We start from the raw sequence: 18,879 nt of genomic DNA, 5'->3' as shown, positions 1-18,879 counted from the left end.
AGTCAAAACCAAAGTGGCTGTAATCACTAAGATGAACAATACCAAGTGCTGGAGAGGATGTGCAGAAATTAAATCCTAGTACACTGCTGGTGGGACTGCAAAACGGTACAACTCCCTTGAAAAAAAATACAGTAGAGTTCCTCCAGAGGTGAAACACAGAGCTCCCAAATGACCCAGAAATCCCATCCTAGGGATACACCCAAGGGAACTGAAAACGTGTGTGCACATGAAACTTACACACGAATGCTCATAGCAGCCTTATACCTAAGGGCCAGAAAGTGGAGACAACCCAAACATCCACCAAGGGAAGATCGGACAGGCGAATATGGTCTTTCTATACAATGCAATATTAGTTAGCAATAATTATTGAATGAAGTTGACACATGCTACAACATGGGTAAACTCTGAAAATATGCTGAGTGAAAGAAGCTAGTTACAAAAGACTGCATACACATGAGTCTATTTATGTGGAACCTCTAGAATGGGTCAATCCATAGAGACAGAAAGCAGATGAACTGCTGCCAGAGGCTGGGGGCAGAAAAAATGGGGAGCGACTACAAATGGGCATGGGGTTTCTTTTTGGGGTGATAAAAATGCCTAAAATTGTGATGGGTACATAACTCTGTGAATATAGTAAAGTCATTGAATTGTACACTTTAAGGTGGTGAATTGTATGGTAAGAAAATTATATCCTGATAAAATTGTTATAAAAACAATGAAGTAGTAGATAACAAAGCCACTCCTATCACACTGGTAAGTGAAAAAACAAAAAAAACGAGGCTACTGGGTTGTACAACCCAGGGGTGGGGGGCAACATTCTCTTTGTCACCGTGGGAATGACGCCCCCTAGAGTTGTGAAATGAAATGTGGAATTTCACCCATCCTCATGGATCCTGGCTACCTAACTCCACAGCCAGCCTGGCACGCACACCACTTTCCCTGCTTGGTCATCTCCAGTTCATACTTCAGAGCCCCATTCAGGGGCCATTCGTTTGGCTACAAAATGGTAAAATATAAGATTCCAATTTTCTTTTTGTTAAATATATTAATATGTAACTGTGTGTGTATGAAAACAGATGCATACCAAAGAACAGTGGTTATCTATAGACAGAAGAATTGTGAAAGCTTTTATTCTCTTTTTTATACTGCCCTAATTTTCTATACTGCAGCGTATTACTTTGTAATTAGAAAAAATTACATAAATTTTGGGGGCGCTGGGGTGGCTCAGATGGTTAACCATCTGACTCTTGTTTTTGGGTCAGGTCATGATCTCAGGGTCATGAGATCAAGCCCCCGGTCAGGCTCCATGCTGGGCCTAGAGCCTCCTTAAGATTCCCTCTCTCCGTCTCCCTCAGCCCGTCCCCGCTCCCCCTTCCCCTCCCCGCTCATGCTCTCTCTCTAAAAAGAAGAAAATTACCAAAATTAGAAAAAATGTACATATTTATAAACACAGCATTTGACTCTGTAAGGCTGCCCTGCCCACCTCACCCACACAGCAGCACTTCCTTTATCCTCATGTTTATGACCCCGAATGGCAGACAGTGACATAACTGCCCATCTCTCACAACAGACCAGATTATCTGAAAGCAGAGACCATTTCTCATTCACCATTCTACCCAATATCCAAAAATGCCTGGTTTTGGTATGCTTGCTACACAATATATCTAAGTATCAGTCAGTTTTATCAGTCAGTATCCTCTGTCTAAAGCCCTACAAAAATCTCGTCTTAGACTTTGCATTGAGGAAATGCTTTGCCTTTATCCCATTAAAGCTTTGCATTAACATGAGGGATTATTTCTCTTTTTACCCTTGCTGCCAGGAAACTTAAATGCATCAACTGTGTTATTCAACTGCATGTCTGCATTCTATTTTAAATTGGTCCTAATTTTATTATTATTTTATCAGTCAGTATTGTATATAAACATGTATTTCCTCAAATCCTTTTAGAAAATAAACAAGCTATACAACTGTAGATCTGTGAATGAAGTAGGAATAAATCAATGATGCCTAGTGCTTCAAGAATCAAAGATTTTCTTTAAAAACCCAAAGTGACACTTTATCCTAAGGGTAAATCAATCCCTAAGGACACTCAGGTACTACAGTCTGCAAACCAGAGGCCCAGGATCCACTGGACTTTAAATGTCAGATGGCCATCTTGCAGTTCTGTGGTCTCCCCAGCACCCAGCAGGCACCAAGAAAGTCCCTGCAGGATGGATGGATGGCTGGGGCTGACAATCCAGTGTCAGCACCATTCAAGGGGGGACAAGTTTGACCCAGGCTCTCTCCACGCGGCACTGGTGACACCGAGGGCCAGCTAACTCTTTGTGGAGGGGGCTGTGCACTGTAGGATGCGGACCAGCCTCCCTGGCCTCTACTGCATGCCAAGAGGGCCTCCATATACACACTTGTGAGCATCAGGTCTCCAAACCTTGGCAATGTCCCCTAGGGGGCAAAATGGCCCTCTGGTTCAACACCGCTGGTTTCAGCCACCAGTCTGCGGGTCCTGGAGACTGCAGACTAGCATCCCAGAACGCCAGGGCTGCAAGGATCCTCGTGCATGATACCGTGTACCCCCTCTCACAGTGGGGCATCTAGGCCCAGAAGGGAGGAGACACGCAGAGCCAGAACTCCAGTAGTGCAGCCAGGTCTTCCCCTGCCCCGAGCTGCCCTTCGGTTCCGCCTGTTAATCTAGCCCTTCAAGGGCTAGATCCATCAGCTCGGGCCGCCAAAACAAAGAACCACAGACCAGGGGGCTCAAACAACAGAAATGTATTCTCTCACAGGTCTGGAAGCCAGAGGTCCAGGATCAAGGTGTCAGCAGGGCTTGGTTTCTCCTGTGGCCTTTCTCTCCTCGGCTGGTAAATGGCCACCTTCTTGCACCACTGGTCTCTCTCTCTTTTTATAAGGACACCAGTCCTATTAGATTAGAACCCACCTAACAGTCTCATTTTCACTTAATCACCTCTTTGAAGGCCTTCTCTCCAAATATTGTTACACTCGGAGGGACTTCTGTGTATGAATTATTGTGGGGGGGACACAATTCAGCCCAATCCAAGAACTCTGCTCAGTGGATATTAGGACCCAGTCCTCTCACTAGTGCTGACAGGGTACATTCTCCTTCAAATACATTCTTCAAAAACCCTTCCTGGCAGGGACCAGCAGTGAAAAGGTGAAACATTTTTGCTTAAATCAAGAATGATCCAATCCTGAGGCCAAAGCGCACATTTCAGAGCAAATGCAAAGCAGTCCTCCCCCAGCACCTGCCTCCCACTTTAGTGCTCAGACCCAGTGCAGCATTTACTATACCACAGGGGCTAAAAGTCTACGTTCAAGAGCAAGAAAGATCTGGGTTCAATCACTATCTTGGTTTAAACAACCAGGACAGCATGCCCTCATGCACAGTATTTAACCTTTGGGTTCACTTCCTTAAAATGGGAGTAAACAGGCCTACCTACCTACCTCAGAGGAGTGGTTGTTAGGATTAAATAAGAGGCCTTCGGCACCAGAAATGACTAGAAGAGGGTTGCTGTTATCACGATGTGCCAAGGTCACGTGCTGCCCACTGGGCCCACGCGCGCCTTCCGGAGAGCTGGAGTTGGCATGCAGCTCCAGCATCTCACAGTGTAGCCTCGAGCAAAACTTAACTGTGCATCAGAGACTTCCTCTAGAAAATGGAGACGAGAAAGAACACCTGCCTCAGAAGATGGGGCGGACACAGACCAGCACACTGTGAGCGCTTCCCAAGCACTGTCCTCGCCTGCGTGAGAACAGTTAAGAGACCTATCTCCTCTCCTCTCTGTGAACGGGATAGCATGGGCACCAGCTTGCCTGGAGCCCTGTGCACAAAATGGACAGGACCCCGGAAGGAGCCCCTATGTGTCCTCGGCGGCAGATGGTCCTCCATCGACAGAAAGAGCTTCATTGTTTTAGGAGAGGGAGTCCACGCGGGCACAGGTCCCACAGTCGCTTGACGAGGAGTGTGCTGAGACAGAAAACCTATGGAATTGGTGCCACCAAGTGGCACAGAGAGCAATTGTTGCTGTCCGTGCCACCAGCACCTCGTTCTCCTCTCCACCCCTCTTCCTTCCACCGCTCCATCCTCTCCCTGTCTGCCCTTGAAATGGCGCCCACGAGCACTGAGCATCCGTTTAACTAGGCGGCTGTCCTTGGGGGTCTGCAAAGGCTGCCGACAAGAGACAGGGCTTTGTGATCACATCTGACTCAACTCCACAGTTCCTCCCTGCGCTAAATCAGGTCAATGAGCTTATTTGTGTCAAATAAATGAGCCCAGGCGACTGCTAAGCTGCTGCAAGACTATTTATCTCGGGCTTCCACGTTGGCACCGCGCAGCCTGCAGGCAAAGCACAGGATGGGTGTGCATGTCAGGGACTGAGCTGCTAGAGCACGCCACGAAATGCTGTCCCAGTGAAAGACCTCCCAGGAGAAACTGAGTACAGCACGTGAGGGGGACCCCTGGCCTCTGAGCCTCTGGAGGAAAGAGAACACAGATCCCAGCCCCACGGAGCACACAGGAGCATCTTTAAAAATGGAGATCTCTCACACCCTCAGAAACCATCACGCTGCTGGACACCTGTCAGAGCTGGCTTTGGGGGACATGTAGGCTGCCCTGAGCTCAGCTCATCCTTCCTCCACACCAGACGTCCAGTAAGATGATCCAGGCATCCTTCCCAACCTTTTAATATACTTTCCCCTTTGTTTCTCTATCTAGTGACACACTACTCTGAATGGCATGCTTAGGAGATTCGGAGCGGGCTTTCCCCCATCCTTCTCTCAGCTCTCCAGAAAGGGGCAGTCTAGGGCGCCTGGATGGCTCAGCTGGGTGAGCGTCCAACACTTGATCTCGCACAGGGTCATGAGTTTAAGCCCTGCACTGGGGTCCACGCTGGGCACGGAACCTACTTAACAACAAAAAAAGAAAGTAGAAGTCGGCGGTGACAGGCTTTGTTCCCAGCATGCCTCGTGCAGGCTGAGTCTGGCCAAGGTGGACTACCTAGAATTTATTTGTGAAGAACAGAAAGACTTCCTTCACTACCGTGTGGAAATCGGAAAGGGAAAGGGGATGCAGGAATGCAGAGCCCCACTTGTGTGCCACTGTGAAAGGGGTTTTGCCTCTAACCTGGCTTTATTTCAGAGGCCGGGTGATACGAACAAAATGTTAATTAGGTATAATTGGGTTAAATCAATCTAACAGGAACTGTTTATTTTAAAATAATATCTACAGGATTCTACTTGATTTGCATACTAACCTAAAATACACGTTTATGTGCAAAATATAGGCAAAATTTACATTGAAACTGATATGGTTCTCTTTGGGGCCTAGGAGACTGACTGATTTGGCACAATTTCTTTGTAATTTCCTATGTTTTAAAATGTAGTTTCCTACATTTTAAGGTTTCTGCCTTGTAATCACAAAAGAAATCAAAGGAAACCTTCTACTGGGGAATGACTGCAGAAGCCCTTCTTAGGAATTCCAGGATGCTCCGGGTGTCTCAGGTTAAGCATACCTGAATAATTTAGCGCCATATTAAGGTACGACTACATAGCACAGCCCTGTGCGTCCCTGCCAAAAGGCAGCTGTTTTTATGATGGAAAACACAACAGCTGCTTTCACAGGTGCGGAGCAGCAATCCATGATAAGTTGGTCCCCACAGAGAAGAATACAGTGTCTATTTAAAATCTGAAGAGGAAGAGGCAGAGAATGGTTAGCCCCAGTTGAAATCTTCGAGCGCAAAAGGGGAAGCCCTGGTTTGAAGAAAATGGGCTTCAGATGGCTGGTATCCGCTCAGCCTGCAAGGATCAAAGCCCAGGACCAAGCTGCTGGGAGGCACAAGCTCTGGCCTCGCTTTAACACATAGCCGCATCTCTGGCAGGTCACAGAAATCAGAATTCCCAAATCTGCGGGAGACCTTAGCAAGCACCCTCCTTTGACAAACGAGAAGACCAAAGCCAGAAGAGGTGACTTTACTCGAGGTCACACACGCCTGTGCTCTTGTAAATTAAATTAGGAGGCTCCTCACCTACCTCATATCACTGTCATTATGCTCACACACACACACACACCCTTAGTAATAGGGACGTGTGACCAACATCATCTGAAATCTAGAATTTTACTCAATCAACATGACCTTTTCTCATTTAGCCAACACCACTTCTGATTTTGTAACAACCTGGATGCAAGCTGGCCAGAGCTGGCCTACTCTACCTTGCATAAAAAGTGAACAAATTAAGGAAGTCTGGAGGTGGGTGGGGGGATGGAGTAACTGGGTGAAATGAGCACTGCGTGTTATACACAACTGATGAATTCTTCAATACATCTGAAATTAATGATCAGCCAACTACAGCCAACTATATGGTGGCTAATCGAATTTAAATTTAAAAAGTCCAAAGACTAAGGGACTATTTATCCTATCAACAACTTTGAAAGTGCCCACTTATAAAAAACGCATTTCTAGCAGTTGTACTTTCTGGTCCCTGTGGGTCCACAGAACATGCAGTTCTGAAAAACAAGAGAACTGGACCCCTGTTCAAATATTTAATTCCCTGCTTTGTCTTTGGCTCTAACCAGCCAGTCGTTTTGTTTCTTTAATATTAGAGGCTGTCCTCTCGTTTTTAGAACGCTCAGCAGCTCAGCTCTATCATCAGACACAAACCAAGCTTACATACAAGATAACTGACGAGGTCCCACTGGGGCAGTTGTCCCCACTCCCAGGGCACTGCCACCGCACTGGTTCCTCTTCGTGTCTGTGAAAGCAGACTGCACGAGGAGCCTGGCAGATGTGTGACTGAGCAAGAGCAGGGAGAGCAGCACTCGAAACTGTACGCACAGCCTGATGACAACCTCTGCAAGACAGATCCACACAGAAGGGCCTGGAAGGCAGTGCAGGGAGACAAGCCGCAGTCAGGAAAGCACTTGTGTAGGAAAGAACTCTCATAACCCACTGGCTTCTCTCCTTTTTTAAAAAAAATTTTACTATATACTTGTGTGGCACCTTTTGATAGCAGCATTTCCCATCTCCCTCTCTCCCGGAGTTGCTCCATGCAAAAAGCTGTTGGGGGTGGGGGGGAGCCAGGAGAGCAAATCTGTCCTGGTGAGGAGGGGGCTGTTTGTAAACTTCCAGATCATTCTGCAGCCGGGAGGGCGTCTGTTCTGGGATCACGTTAGTGTGCTGAGGACAGCATGGCAGAGTAATAATGCCATTCCTGGAGGCAGCACTGGGCTGGGAGAGACCTGCGAGGAAGTAGCAGGTCCCCGGGGATTCCAGGGTAATTGAATCAGCAGCACTCCGGTGCGGCTGAAAGCAAGGGCAGGGAAATAATAAAGTCAGCTCACAGCTCCTGGTAGCTCCTCTTTTCATCCTAAGGGGGAAATGTGACCCGAGGCTCAGGCCTCCACCTAGGCCCTGCTGACATCTGGAGCCGGGTCCTCCTGCCGTGAGGGCCGCCCTCTGCCCTGAAGGGTGTTTAGCAGTGTCCCTGGCCTCGGCCCGCTAGATGCACCACCCTCCCCCAGTTCTAACAAAAATGTCTCCAGACATTGCCAAGGGTCCCCTGGGGACAAAACTGCCCCCTTTTCATGCCCTAGGTCAACTGGAAAAATTAGTTCGTTCACATATAAGCTACTTGCTTTGGTGTAACACAAGGCTTCCTTCATTTAAAAATGCTAAGAAAAAGAGAGATAGGAAGCCAAGGTCACAGACATACAGTTCAGCGTATTTAGATGATAAATGCCCAATCAGAACATGGAAGAGTTCACCCCAGCAGCAATTAAATAAATACAAATTAAAACACTGAGATCTATCAGCAAAGTTAACAAATGATGATGTGTGGGTTTTCAGGGGCATGGCAAAAAAGACACTCCCACACTCTTCAGATAAGAGCAAAAATTGGTGACAATAGTTATCAGATAAATATACAACCATGCATGTAAAAGTGTATCATCAATGCATTGTTTCTAGTAGAAAAGAAAAAAAAAGTAATAAGCCAAGTGTCCTCAGCAGGGGATTAATACCATTATTGTAATCCATGAAATTGACACCATGTGGTCACTAAAATTATTATAGGCCAATACGTAACATAGGAGAATGTCCATTACGGGATTGTTTTCAAGAGGAAAAAGAGCTCTCCTTTCTGCCTGGAAAGTCATGAATGAAGGGAAAAAATACGGGGGCTGATCTCTGGGTTGTGGAATTTTAAGTTATTATTACTTTCATCTTTAGGTATTCCTGAATTATCGAAATTTTTCATCTTTACCATGAGTTCTTTAAAAAACAGTCATAAAACCAATACTGAGTTCTGTAATTGCCACCCTTCCACCTGAGGGGCCCACTGACCCCCGTGTTGTCACTCACTACCTGACACTGCTCCCCCCTGGGCTACAGACACCGGACTTTGTGCTGAGCACAGGGCTTCACTCCTGTGGACACCTCACAACCCACGTGATCCCACTTTACAGATGAAGGGCCTGGGACTCAGAAGAGAAGACTGCCCAAAGCCACACTGTTCGAAAGTAGTTACTCACCACAAGACAGAATTCTCTGCTGCCTGAAAGGGAACAACCAAGACCAAATAAGCAACATCTCTGCACGTTTACAATTTATCTGCAAATCTCAATGATGGGAAAGCTTTGCTTGGAATCTTGCAGACTGCGCTACTTGTCCCCATAGCTCCTCTGTGGGCACACCAACCGAGGCACTTCCCAGAGGCCCTGAGTCGGCTTTCAGGAGCATGCGGACAGCTGAAAACCCTGCTCTAAAATCCTATCCCCCACTTTCCAAGAGCTGCCAAGCTTGCCTTTCCATGTCAGCCCCGCATCACTGGGCCAAGGGCTACCCCAAGTCCCAGACCCAGCGGAGGCGGGTCATCCCTCCTGTGTACCTGCCCACCTCAGTACCTCCCAGCACCTCCTATGTACTCTGCGGTTTCTTTCTCTGTTAGGACAGATCTTTATCACTCCAGCAACGAGCAAGGTGATTAAGATTCAGAATTGGGGGAAATCCTTTGAATTACCCTCTTACCTTTAGCCCCAAACACTCAGTTATTTGGTTAACATTTTTTTCCCATTCCTCCTTTGATCTTTCCGTAAAATCCCAGCATGTCCCCATCACGTACTTTGCTACACTCTGGGCAAGCAAAACTCAGACGAGGTCCCTAATTCTAGAAACCCTTAGTTGAGGAAACCAGAAACAACCCAGACAGTGTAGAGCGGGCAGAAGGCTGGGTTCTGAGTTGGAAGGCTGGGGAGACTGAGTGATGGTCCAGGTCCTTCAGTGGCTTTATTATGTAGTCTGCAGCAGTGTGAGTTTCCAAAACAGTGAACACGCCTCTGAATTGACTTAAATAAAAAAAACAAAAACAGAAACAAAAAAAAACACAAACACATATTCCAGGGCCAAATGAAAATGAACTTTGAATTATCGACCCAATTTGGCTACTGATACTTCTCTCCTCTCTTTTGGCCCGGACAACTGAAATCTATATGCTCCCAAGGGGATGATTATGGACAAGCCAGCAGCAGGGCTGGTGAGAGGCGGTGGGAAGGACAGTAGACCTGAAGCCAGAGACAGTTCTCGCTCTGGTTCTGTTGTTAAATCTCAGTGGGGACTCCGGGAAGTCACTTTACCTCTCACTACGTCCTCATCTATAAGGTGGGAATCAAGTGAGCTTAAGTCTATCAACTGGTTGTAGACACTATGAGAACACTGAAAATGCAGAACGTGCTCATCAATAATTCGAGTACGAAGTAAAGAGGCAGGGGTTAGTCTTTGATATAAAGTCATTTTCACATTAAATCTCTGTTACATTGTTCAAAATTCAAATGAGATCCAAGGAGAGGCTGATACAGTGACAACCCATGAGACAGACATACACCAGACTGAGTTACCACCAAAAGGAATGAGATGATAAAACATCCAGACATGCACATTTCTTTCACATACAAAGTTTGATTTAGCACCGTGAATGCACGTAGAATCCAAAAAGTCCAATGCAAAATAAATAGGTTTTTGGGAGAAAACATTAAAAAACAATTGCCAGACAGTTAGCCCTCAGAGAAAGCTTATTTAGGGGGACAAACCACCTTGGGAGGAGAAGTAGAAGAACTAATAGGAGAAAGTTAAGGGAATTACTGCTACATACTGCCGAAACATACTGGAAGGCAAACGTGGTCCAAAGAAAAAGCCCTACTGAAAAAAACGTCAAAGTGGATTGTAAAACACCTGCCCTGCTCCAAGGTCAACAGCTTGAACAATCAAAAAATGAAAAAGACCTTGCCCAATCCTGGGGGTTAGTGAGGGGGTCGCTCCAGGAAAGAGCTGTGGGCCCATGTCTCCTAAGAGCAAAGAGCCATACTATGTGAGGGGCAGGATGTCTTGATGGGAAGACCAAATATTCTCAACCTTGAGAACGCGAGATTCAGTGTCATACTAGAAACCCAGGGGGCACTTGAGCACGTGGACCAGCAACCAGCACGTCCAGCCTTCATGGACTCGCCTCACTGAGGGCACGAGTAACTCTGTTACGGCACCTTGACAGAAACTTGGGTTTTCTTCTTCTTTACAAATCATAAGGAAAGTGAAGGTCTGAACCTGTTACATGTCCCGAAGCTGAAAGCGATGAAGGATGACTGCTTACAGCCAGTTGCTAGATGTTATCGCCACTTAGGAATCCCCTTAACACCAGTTTTCCACAACAGGAGGAGAGGAGGCTGCCGGCGATGTTCCTGAGGCTTCCAGCATACCACGGCTGAGCAGACTGCAATCATGTCAACAGTGGCATAGGAAATGAGAACAAAATCCTCCAGAACAGTGAGTTGGAATTTCTGGTTCAAACAGTGCTCACACACAGGTATGTAAGCGTATTCAAATACCACTACGAGAAAAGCTGAGGGCGCCTGGTGCCCCCTGCAGGGAAGCCAGTACAGGGAAGAGTAGCTCTGAGTTGTTGACAATTTTAGATGTCAGGATACAGTGTCCAGGGCCCACTCCTGAAGGTGCTGTTAAAACAAAACCCAAATAACTACCTTGAGAGAACACGCACGTTCAAAGAGGCGGAACATTTTATCTGGGTAAAGGGATGACTTAACTCATAAAACTCAAGAACACAAGAAAACGAGAACAACAACAATTTCCTTGAATACATTCAACTATCAAGGCAAGGCATCTTCCTATATAAAACATTATCATTTTCCCACTATGCCAAAGAAATCCAATAAATAACTTTACAGGGGAGGGTTCGATGAGTCTGCCACGGGAGAGGTGCCTCAGAGCGCCAACACCTCTGCAAGCTCGCCTGCACTTTGTTCTTGAACGTGAACCGCTGGTTATTTCCAAGCTGCTTTACAGAACAGTTCCATGGGGTAAAGCCCAGCGGAGAGCGAAGCCAGAGAGTACAACAAAAGAAGTGGTCAAAACCGAGGCTCCCGCACGATGCCTCTCTTCTTCCAAGTGGACTAGAGAACGCTGGAGGGTGGCTTCAGGCCACAAGCTCTCTGGTGGTGCCTGGTCTGCCTTCTGTGCCCGTCACGCGGGGAAGAGCTCAGGAGGACTCTCTCCATAGCAGTACTTGGCTATGGGGTCCCTATAGGTGTTCTCGTGCTGCACGCTCTGTTGGCAAAAGGGAAGATAAGAGCGCGTGAGAGAGAGCAGAGTCTCACACACCTCCCTTGCAGGACAGTGGAGGCCAGAGCGGGACCGTGGGCAGGCACTCCCTGCAGAAGCCTGCACGAAGCCATCTCCAAATGCCACCGAAGAGTCCAGGCACTGCTCTGAAACAGAGGCTCATGCTCAACACAGAATGCAAATGGACAGGACATCACTGCATGCCTGTTTCTATGTCAACGCTGAGTTTTTTGTTTTTTAAAACAACCTAGCTACGACCTGGGTAACTCAAGACAACTATTTTTTCTCAGATGATGTTAAGTTAGATTAAGATCCAGCGGGTGTTTTGCTCCTGACTTCTGTGCTCCAAGGAAATTCAGCTCCTGGTACTGAACCCCGCAGAGACGAAGGAGATGCCACGTCCAGGCGCTTTCCTGAAGTTTTATGCACCTCAAGGTCTGGCACATGAGCCAAATCCCACAATTTGGCTAAATAAGTGGAAAGTGGGATTTCACACAGATAGTCCCCGACGGTTATTTTTCAGCAATTTGTTTTCATACAGGCAACTTGAGTTTTTAGCTCGTCTGGAGTTCATTAATTAGACCAAGGCCAATGCTTAACATCTAAATCCTAAGTATTAATTCAATTTATAGACATGTAGCAAATCTCTTTTTTTGGGATACCGCAATCAAGACAAACTGGCAACTGGGAACTTTCTCTTTACAATAAAAAGATCAAGTCAGAAAGGTTAGAATCTTCCCTCAAGATTGGAAACAGTATCTGGGTTTTATCAGTTAAGGAAAGAAAATATTCCGCCTTTTCTAGCATTTCTCAGAATGAGAGAGAATCTGAATCAAAATGAGTCATGTGTTCAGCCTTCCTCCACATTTCCTTTAAAGCCCATTCAAGTGGAAAGCTCTTCCAGGAAAACAAGACCATCAGGAATTTCATGTTTTCAAATGCTCATTATAATCCCTGAAATACCTACCCAGTGATCCTGAATGCTCTCAGAGCAGACTGGAGACGCAAGAAGCAGCATAAAATCAAAAGGCGGTCTACGGAAGCCTGGCAAAGGGTACAAGAGTCACAGAGAATGACAAACAAGTCTGCTATCTCAGACAAGCCAGTACAGTCTTGCAGACACCACGAATAGCCAGAGGAAGCGTGCTCGTGCACCACACACGGCCGGCAGTCTCACATCGAGAGCCCGACAACCGCCCGACCACAGAAGCGGAGAGCCAAGGGTGCAGAGGCAGAGTCATGCAGACACCTGCGGGGCCGGAAGCAGCGCTGAGCACCCGAAGAACAGAGCATTTACGGACATTGTGCTAGTGAGGACTGAGAGCTTGACCACCCACAGATCTATTCTTGTATTTTTAAATGCCCACCTGCCCCATCCCTTTGAATCCTAAATTAACCACAACTCTGTTTCAGAACAAATGACCACTTCCTCCACACAAGTGGTTGCTGGAAAGCCTTAGTCACATTTCAGCCAGAGACTGAGGGGAGAGAACCGCTCTCAGGAACTGGACTATTAGGACTCCACCCAGACTCAGAAATAACCGTAAGCTTCCACTTGAAGTGCAGACATGCCAATCAAATAGGCGAGACCAAGATGATAAGGCCTTGATTTCATATAAATATTTTACTTCCCTAGCGTGTACGAATCTCACGCTGACATTCTGAAGACCATCATTCCACCACACAAAGCTCGACACAGCTTCACCTAAATCTCTTCTCCGCTATTACCCCTCAGAGAGGCCCCCACTGCCTATTTTCGAGTTTTCTTCTCGACGCTGACTCCCACCCACCCATCCTCCAGCTAGCGGCATCACAGCTTCTGACCTGGGATGAGGTCCTGCATTTCGCCAGACACAATTCAAAGTGATCTTCGACGGCCATGAAGAGGTTCTGGAATGCCACGGCTGCCCGGTTGAGGAAGCGCTCCAGGAGAAGTTGCTATGGAAACAAAAGTTAGTACCTGTAATAAATTCCAGACTCAGCAGCACAAGGTAACCTTGGATATTTTCTCCTAAACTAAGAGACTGCTGATGTGGAAGAGGGGGGTACAGGGAGGGAGAGAGCAAGCTCAAATGAGCACGAGCCTGATATCCTGTTAGAGCGTTGGTGAGGGACACGGGGGCCCCTCCTGCCAAACGAGCCACCCAAGTCAGCAGGTACCACTCCCTTCCTCGTGGGCACTACTTCACAGCAGCAATTTCTGCCATCTGCACAGTTCCCTTCCCAGCCCTACCTTCCAGAGACTTTCGCGTGGAGACTCCGATGCTCACCATCCAGTAAGGGCATAGAGAAAGGGCATGGAGACGGCGGCAACCGTCCGTACCTTGCTGGGCTGCAGGCAGCAGGACACGCAGTACTCGTAGGCGCCGCAGCAGCCGTGGGGCAAGCAGCCGTCACAGCGGTACTGCTTTGTGCCAGGGACGTTGACGTTACAGCAGCCGTTCACCAGCAAATCCTTCCTTTCACAAATGTATCCTGGAAGTCAGAGACTCACCTGAGTAGAAAGCCGACGGTCCTCCCACCTCTCTACCAGGGTGACCACGAAGCAGCAATGAAAGTGCTGCATGTGAAGAACACACAGAGCCAGGACGTGGCGTGTGGAGCACACCAAGCACCAGAGGGCCAGGCATGCGACACAACGCGATCAGGGCTTGCGCTCTGCAGGCCGTCGTGGACAGGCAACACGGGCTCCTGTGTGGTGAGCAGGCTACACGTTCTTATCTACCTAAAATCACCTTCTGGTCTGCCGTCACGTTTGATTTAATCACCATGTCAAGTCATGCCTAACCAATGCAAGCTACTTTTTCATCTGTGACTGAAGAAAAATGGCATTGTTCTCAAAGAAAGAAAGAAAGAAAGAAAGAAAGAAAGAAAGAAAACAGAAAAAACAAAGGCATTCATTCCTGAAAGTAAGATCCATCTAGATTTAAAAACCAACCAATCAACCCCCCAATCTTTACAAATATCTTTTAAATGCTTGCATTTATTAACTTGGAGGATTTTTGAAAAAATAGTCACACTGAACCTTCATAAACTGATTGAAGCTGTTTGTATGTATACAGGCCAGGATTCAACTACCTCTAGATCCAGGAATGCAAGCTCTCTAACACTCAAGGGAGAAAAATCCTAATTCCCTCCACTAATAAATCCCGTCATCTGTAAACACACTGCCTCCAACCCATACTCAACTTGAAGCAAAGACTCTCCTTATAAAAACTAATTTATTGTTCAGAGCTGCTAAACAGACATTTCTCTACAACCTTCTGGGAGTGGGACAGAAAAATGTGAGAATACGTGCATGAGGGACGCCACATGGCTCTTGGGAAACTCCCAGGTGCATGCACAGGCCCACAGGTCTCTACCCGGGTCCACAGGTGCAGAGCAGCTGCTGCCAGCATCATTCCATTCCAAATGCCCCTGCTTCTTAATCCTCAGAGACTGAGACTTGGTGAAGTATAAGGTTGTTTTCAGAAACTACTCTGGAAAACAAAGTCTAGGCAAAAGCAGGAGGCACCAGTAAAATAACAATGGAAGAGACTCAGAGGGCCCTCACTTAACACATGGAAAACCGGGGCCTGGAAAGAACCAGACCCGAGTTACCTAAGACCTGGGTACTTTCTGTTGTTTTAACTATATTCTGTCTTCTAAATTAAGAAATGGCGACTCAAATGTTATATGTTTCTGGGATTCTTTTTAACTATTCCTACTCATTTTCTTCACAGGGATTAGAAATACACCACAAAAATCCAAAGAAGCCAGCATGTTTCTCAAGATTCAGCTGAATATGATAACTACACTACAATCTTTTCACCTGTCAGGAAGACATAAAATATATACTAAACTCCACTTGTTGAAATTATCTTTCTGTCCCTTTCTCTCTTCTGAATTGTAGGTGTCAGCCACACCGCCCGCCTTTCACACACCCCCCACCTTCGCACCCCAGTGCCACTGCCAGTATTTAGCCTTGAAACCACAGGGCCTTCTGAATTCTGGTGAAAGAGAATTTCTCCTTCTGCACTCTAAATCTACTCATGCAATGTCATATCCAACAAGGAGTCCAGTAAGATCACAACCTCAGAGTGTGTCGAGATTGACTGGGAAATTAACTTCTAACCTTGGAAAAGTTTATCATTCTAATTGGTTGTCTTATTTAATAACTGTTACCCCAGCAATATTTGCAGTAGCATCTGCTTGCTAAAAAGCATAAATTCCTGCAAGTTTTCTTTATGAAATTGTTTCTTCTCATGGTCACGGAGGTACAATACAACTTATGGCTCTGTGATTTCTATTAATCAACTCTTAGAACTTTTTACTTAAGACGTCGGAGAGTCTTTGTCTCACTTGAATTCATCAGAGGAAAATTATTCTTGTGTTAGCTACAACAAAAGAAAATGACTATCACTCGTAACCTGATATTAACTATTAAAATCAAGGCATAAGATTTCATGTTTTCTCACTGAGTGTCACAGAAACACAACTTTTTTCTCTAAGAAAAAAAAGGATTGAACTCCCAAATTCAGTCCCAGACCCAGATCTGCCCACTGACCCGCTGTGTCATCTTATGGAAGTAAATTTCCTTTGCCAAACTTTGTTTAAAAACAAAACAAAACAAAACAAGAGGCTATTTCAATATTATTTGCTTTTTCAACACGATCTTAAAGACAGAGAGTTTGGTACTGGCGTTGCTGCTGGCTTGTAACCACATTTTTGTGCAAAAATTTTCCAGTTCTTCTACCTTAGGTGGGTGTTTTTCCTCTGATCCCTTCCCTCAATTCCAAGTAATCTCATCTGGTCTGATGCTTTTGAGATCTTTTTGGAAAAGTTGTTTTTTGTTTGTTTCTGGGTTTTTTGTTTTGTTGTGGTTTTTTTTGCTGGGAATGCAAACTTTTTTTTTAGAAGAACAGCAAATGCACTCTTGTTTCATTTTAAAGACAGTGTGTCTGCATTCTGTTCAGTCACCATGTATAGCTGAATATTCTAATTCAGGGCTGCCCTATGTCCATTCCAGCACTGCCACGCTCACAATCCATTTGTGCTAAGACTCTTTGAAACAGAGCAAAATTTACTCCTGCCAACAAACCAATCAGATTCTTTGCAAACCACCAATTGCAAAAAGCAAAAACAATCTGCAAAACTACCAGAGAAACTCTGAAAACTGGATAGTTGGCATTAAGGTAAAGTGTTACTCTCTTGTTGTGATAATGGTATCTTGATCATGGTTTATAAAAGAGTCTTTGCCTTATAGGCAAGTTCCTTAGCCTCTTGGTGCCTGCCTTCACCTATAAAGTGACAAGAGCAACACCTACGCTGTAGGACTATTGCACAAATCAGACGAGATACTCAAGAAGAGGTTTTAGCCCAGTGCCTAGGATATAGTTAAGAGCTCAACCGTGCATTAGTGGGAGACCCTCTTCAGGAAGACAGGACCAGCCTTCAAGTAGTTAGACTTCAATCAGCTAATCCAACCATCTCAACAGCACAGAAATCGTTCTTTTTAGTTCTTACAGACTAAAAGGAAGCAATAAAACTCTGGGAGAAAGCTCCCAGACAGACAAGCTGCTGTTTTCACTGTAAGAGTAACACATTTTGAATGTGTTTATCCTTCAGGAGCCTGGGTGGCTCAGTCAGTTAAGCATCTCCCTTCGGCTTGGGTCACGATCCCAGGGTCCTGGGAGTGAGCCCCACAACCGGCTCTCTGCTCAGTGGGGAGTCTGCTTCTCACTCTCTCCCTCCCTCTGCTTGTGCTCTCTCTCAAATAAATAAATAAAATCTTTTAAAACATAAGTAAATAAATAAGAAGAAATATGAATGTGTTTATCATTCATGTGAGATCACCTAGTCAGTCAGCCAATAAGCACATTTCTTAAGTGCCAGAACAGTGTGGACATTATGCAGGCCACCAAGGAGGAACACTGGCTACCCTACAGAATTCACCACTAAGACAAGAAGACAAGAGAAGACAACATGGGCAAAATCTGAACATCCTGGGGCCAGGAAGAGATGGGTAGGAAGCAGCCTAAGGGCTGGGGCATAATCAAATGCTAAAACCATGCGTTACAGGCACAAGGAGCTTCGGAGACAGAATTATCAGACCAAACGTCTCTGACAGTGAGGGGAACCTTGAGTGACAAATAAGGGATGAAAGACAGAGATGTGAGAAATGCTGGAAATGGCACTGGATAAAACTCCAGCAAAGGACTCACACCGTAGCCCTTCGCTGGCTGCAGAGAAGAGGGGAGTCAGCCCTACCTAGCTCATCCGTGATGAGGTGCTTCCCTTGAATGGAGTTCCGGCACTGGTTGCCAGGCCTACTGCTGTTCCCCAGGTGAAACTGCACTTTCCATGGAATGGGCTGGTCGTGGTCTTGAACCTGGAGGAGATTCCGATCTCTCACTGTCCTTTCCTCCTACAAAGAGACCGCCAAGGGAAGGTTAAAGTATCGTTTCTTGCATTCCCACCAACTTCTCACAGAAACTACACAACGGAACAGAAACAATATAAGAAAGCCTGCACAAGAGGAATTGGCCATATGAGCCAAATCTGAGCCAAAGCCATAATATAAAACACAAAATAAACCTGTAGGAAAAGTAATAAATTAAGGCTATGCTTCAACACTGGCATACTTACATTAACGGCCTCTGGATAACATGCCTGTTGTAAATGCATACGAAAGTGTTAATTCCTTGCAAAACTTGGGAGGGAAAAAGTTTTAAACTTTTTCTTTCTGATGGTAAATCATTTAAAATATTTTTTTATAATAAAACAAACACACTGCTGAATAGGATGTAAAATTTGAATATACGCCTTTAAAATAGAAGAGGAAACTTAAAAGGAATTTCACAATTGTCATTTCAGACAATACCTGGACCCATCTGTAGCACAAGGTCACTTTCATTTGCTGTTACTAGTACTTCAGTGGTAAACTTAGGGGACTACTGAATTGGGAGGTTGGTTTCAGGGGCAAGAAGAAGCATGTCAACTTGCAAATTTCTCCTATGAAAAGACAGTGATTATGTAACTCTTACACCATATACCTTTCTTTTCATAAGACATTCTTCCAGCTGGCCCTTTACCTACACATGCAAAGGGCCATGGTGCTCTAGAGGCAAGCACTTACGCCTTTTCTCCTAGCCTCCAAGCTGCAGCTGAGCTTTAAAAGCTGCTTTTCCTATACTATGTAAAGGAACTAAAGGGGAAGGTGCCTCAGTACCACAAAACAAGCCAAGCATGAGACAGCTGTCTT

General features: G+C 45.9%; 1 protein-coding gene across 7 annotated transcripts in view; it reads right to left on the bottom strand.

The window, feature by feature from the left end:
- SPRING1 (SREBF pathway regulator in golgi 1) overlaps window positions 1–18,879 on the bottom strand; it is a 28,738-nt gene that overhangs the window by 2,313 nt on the left and 7,546 nt on the right. For 2 of the 7 annotated variants that reach the window (XM_044389886.3, XM_044389887.3), the window contains exons 2-6: window positions 17,886–18,042; window positions 13,960–14,111; window positions 13,461–13,574; window positions 12,604–12,680; window positions 9,776–11,621 (exon numbers count right to left, since the gene is read on the bottom strand). In XM_044389886.3, the coding sequence (XP_044245821.1) occupies window positions 11,585–11,621; window positions 12,604–12,680; window positions 13,461–13,574; window positions 13,960–14,111; window positions 17,886–18,042 (537 nt within the window). In that variant the 3' untranslated portion in view covers window positions 9,776–11,584. Of the gene's footprint in view, window positions 1–9,775; window positions 11,622–12,603; window positions 12,681–13,460; window positions 13,575–13,959; window positions 14,112–17,885; window positions 18,043–18,879 lie in introns of those variants that run through there. The other 5 variants (XM_026514954.4, XM_026514955.4, XM_057305979.1 and 2 more) reach the window with 4 other exon arrangements.

The sequence above is a fragment of the Ursus arctos genome, unplaced genomic scaffold, assembly GCF_023065955.2.
Source record: "Ursus arctos isolate Adak ecotype North America unplaced genomic scaffold, UrsArc2.0 scaffold_34, whole genome shotgun sequence".
NCBI classification, from domain to species: Eukaryota; Metazoa; Chordata; class Mammalia; order Carnivora; family Ursidae; genus Ursus; species Ursus arctos.
Note: the sequence above shows the minus strand (reverse complement) of the source record. Positions and strands in the feature narration are given on the sequence as shown.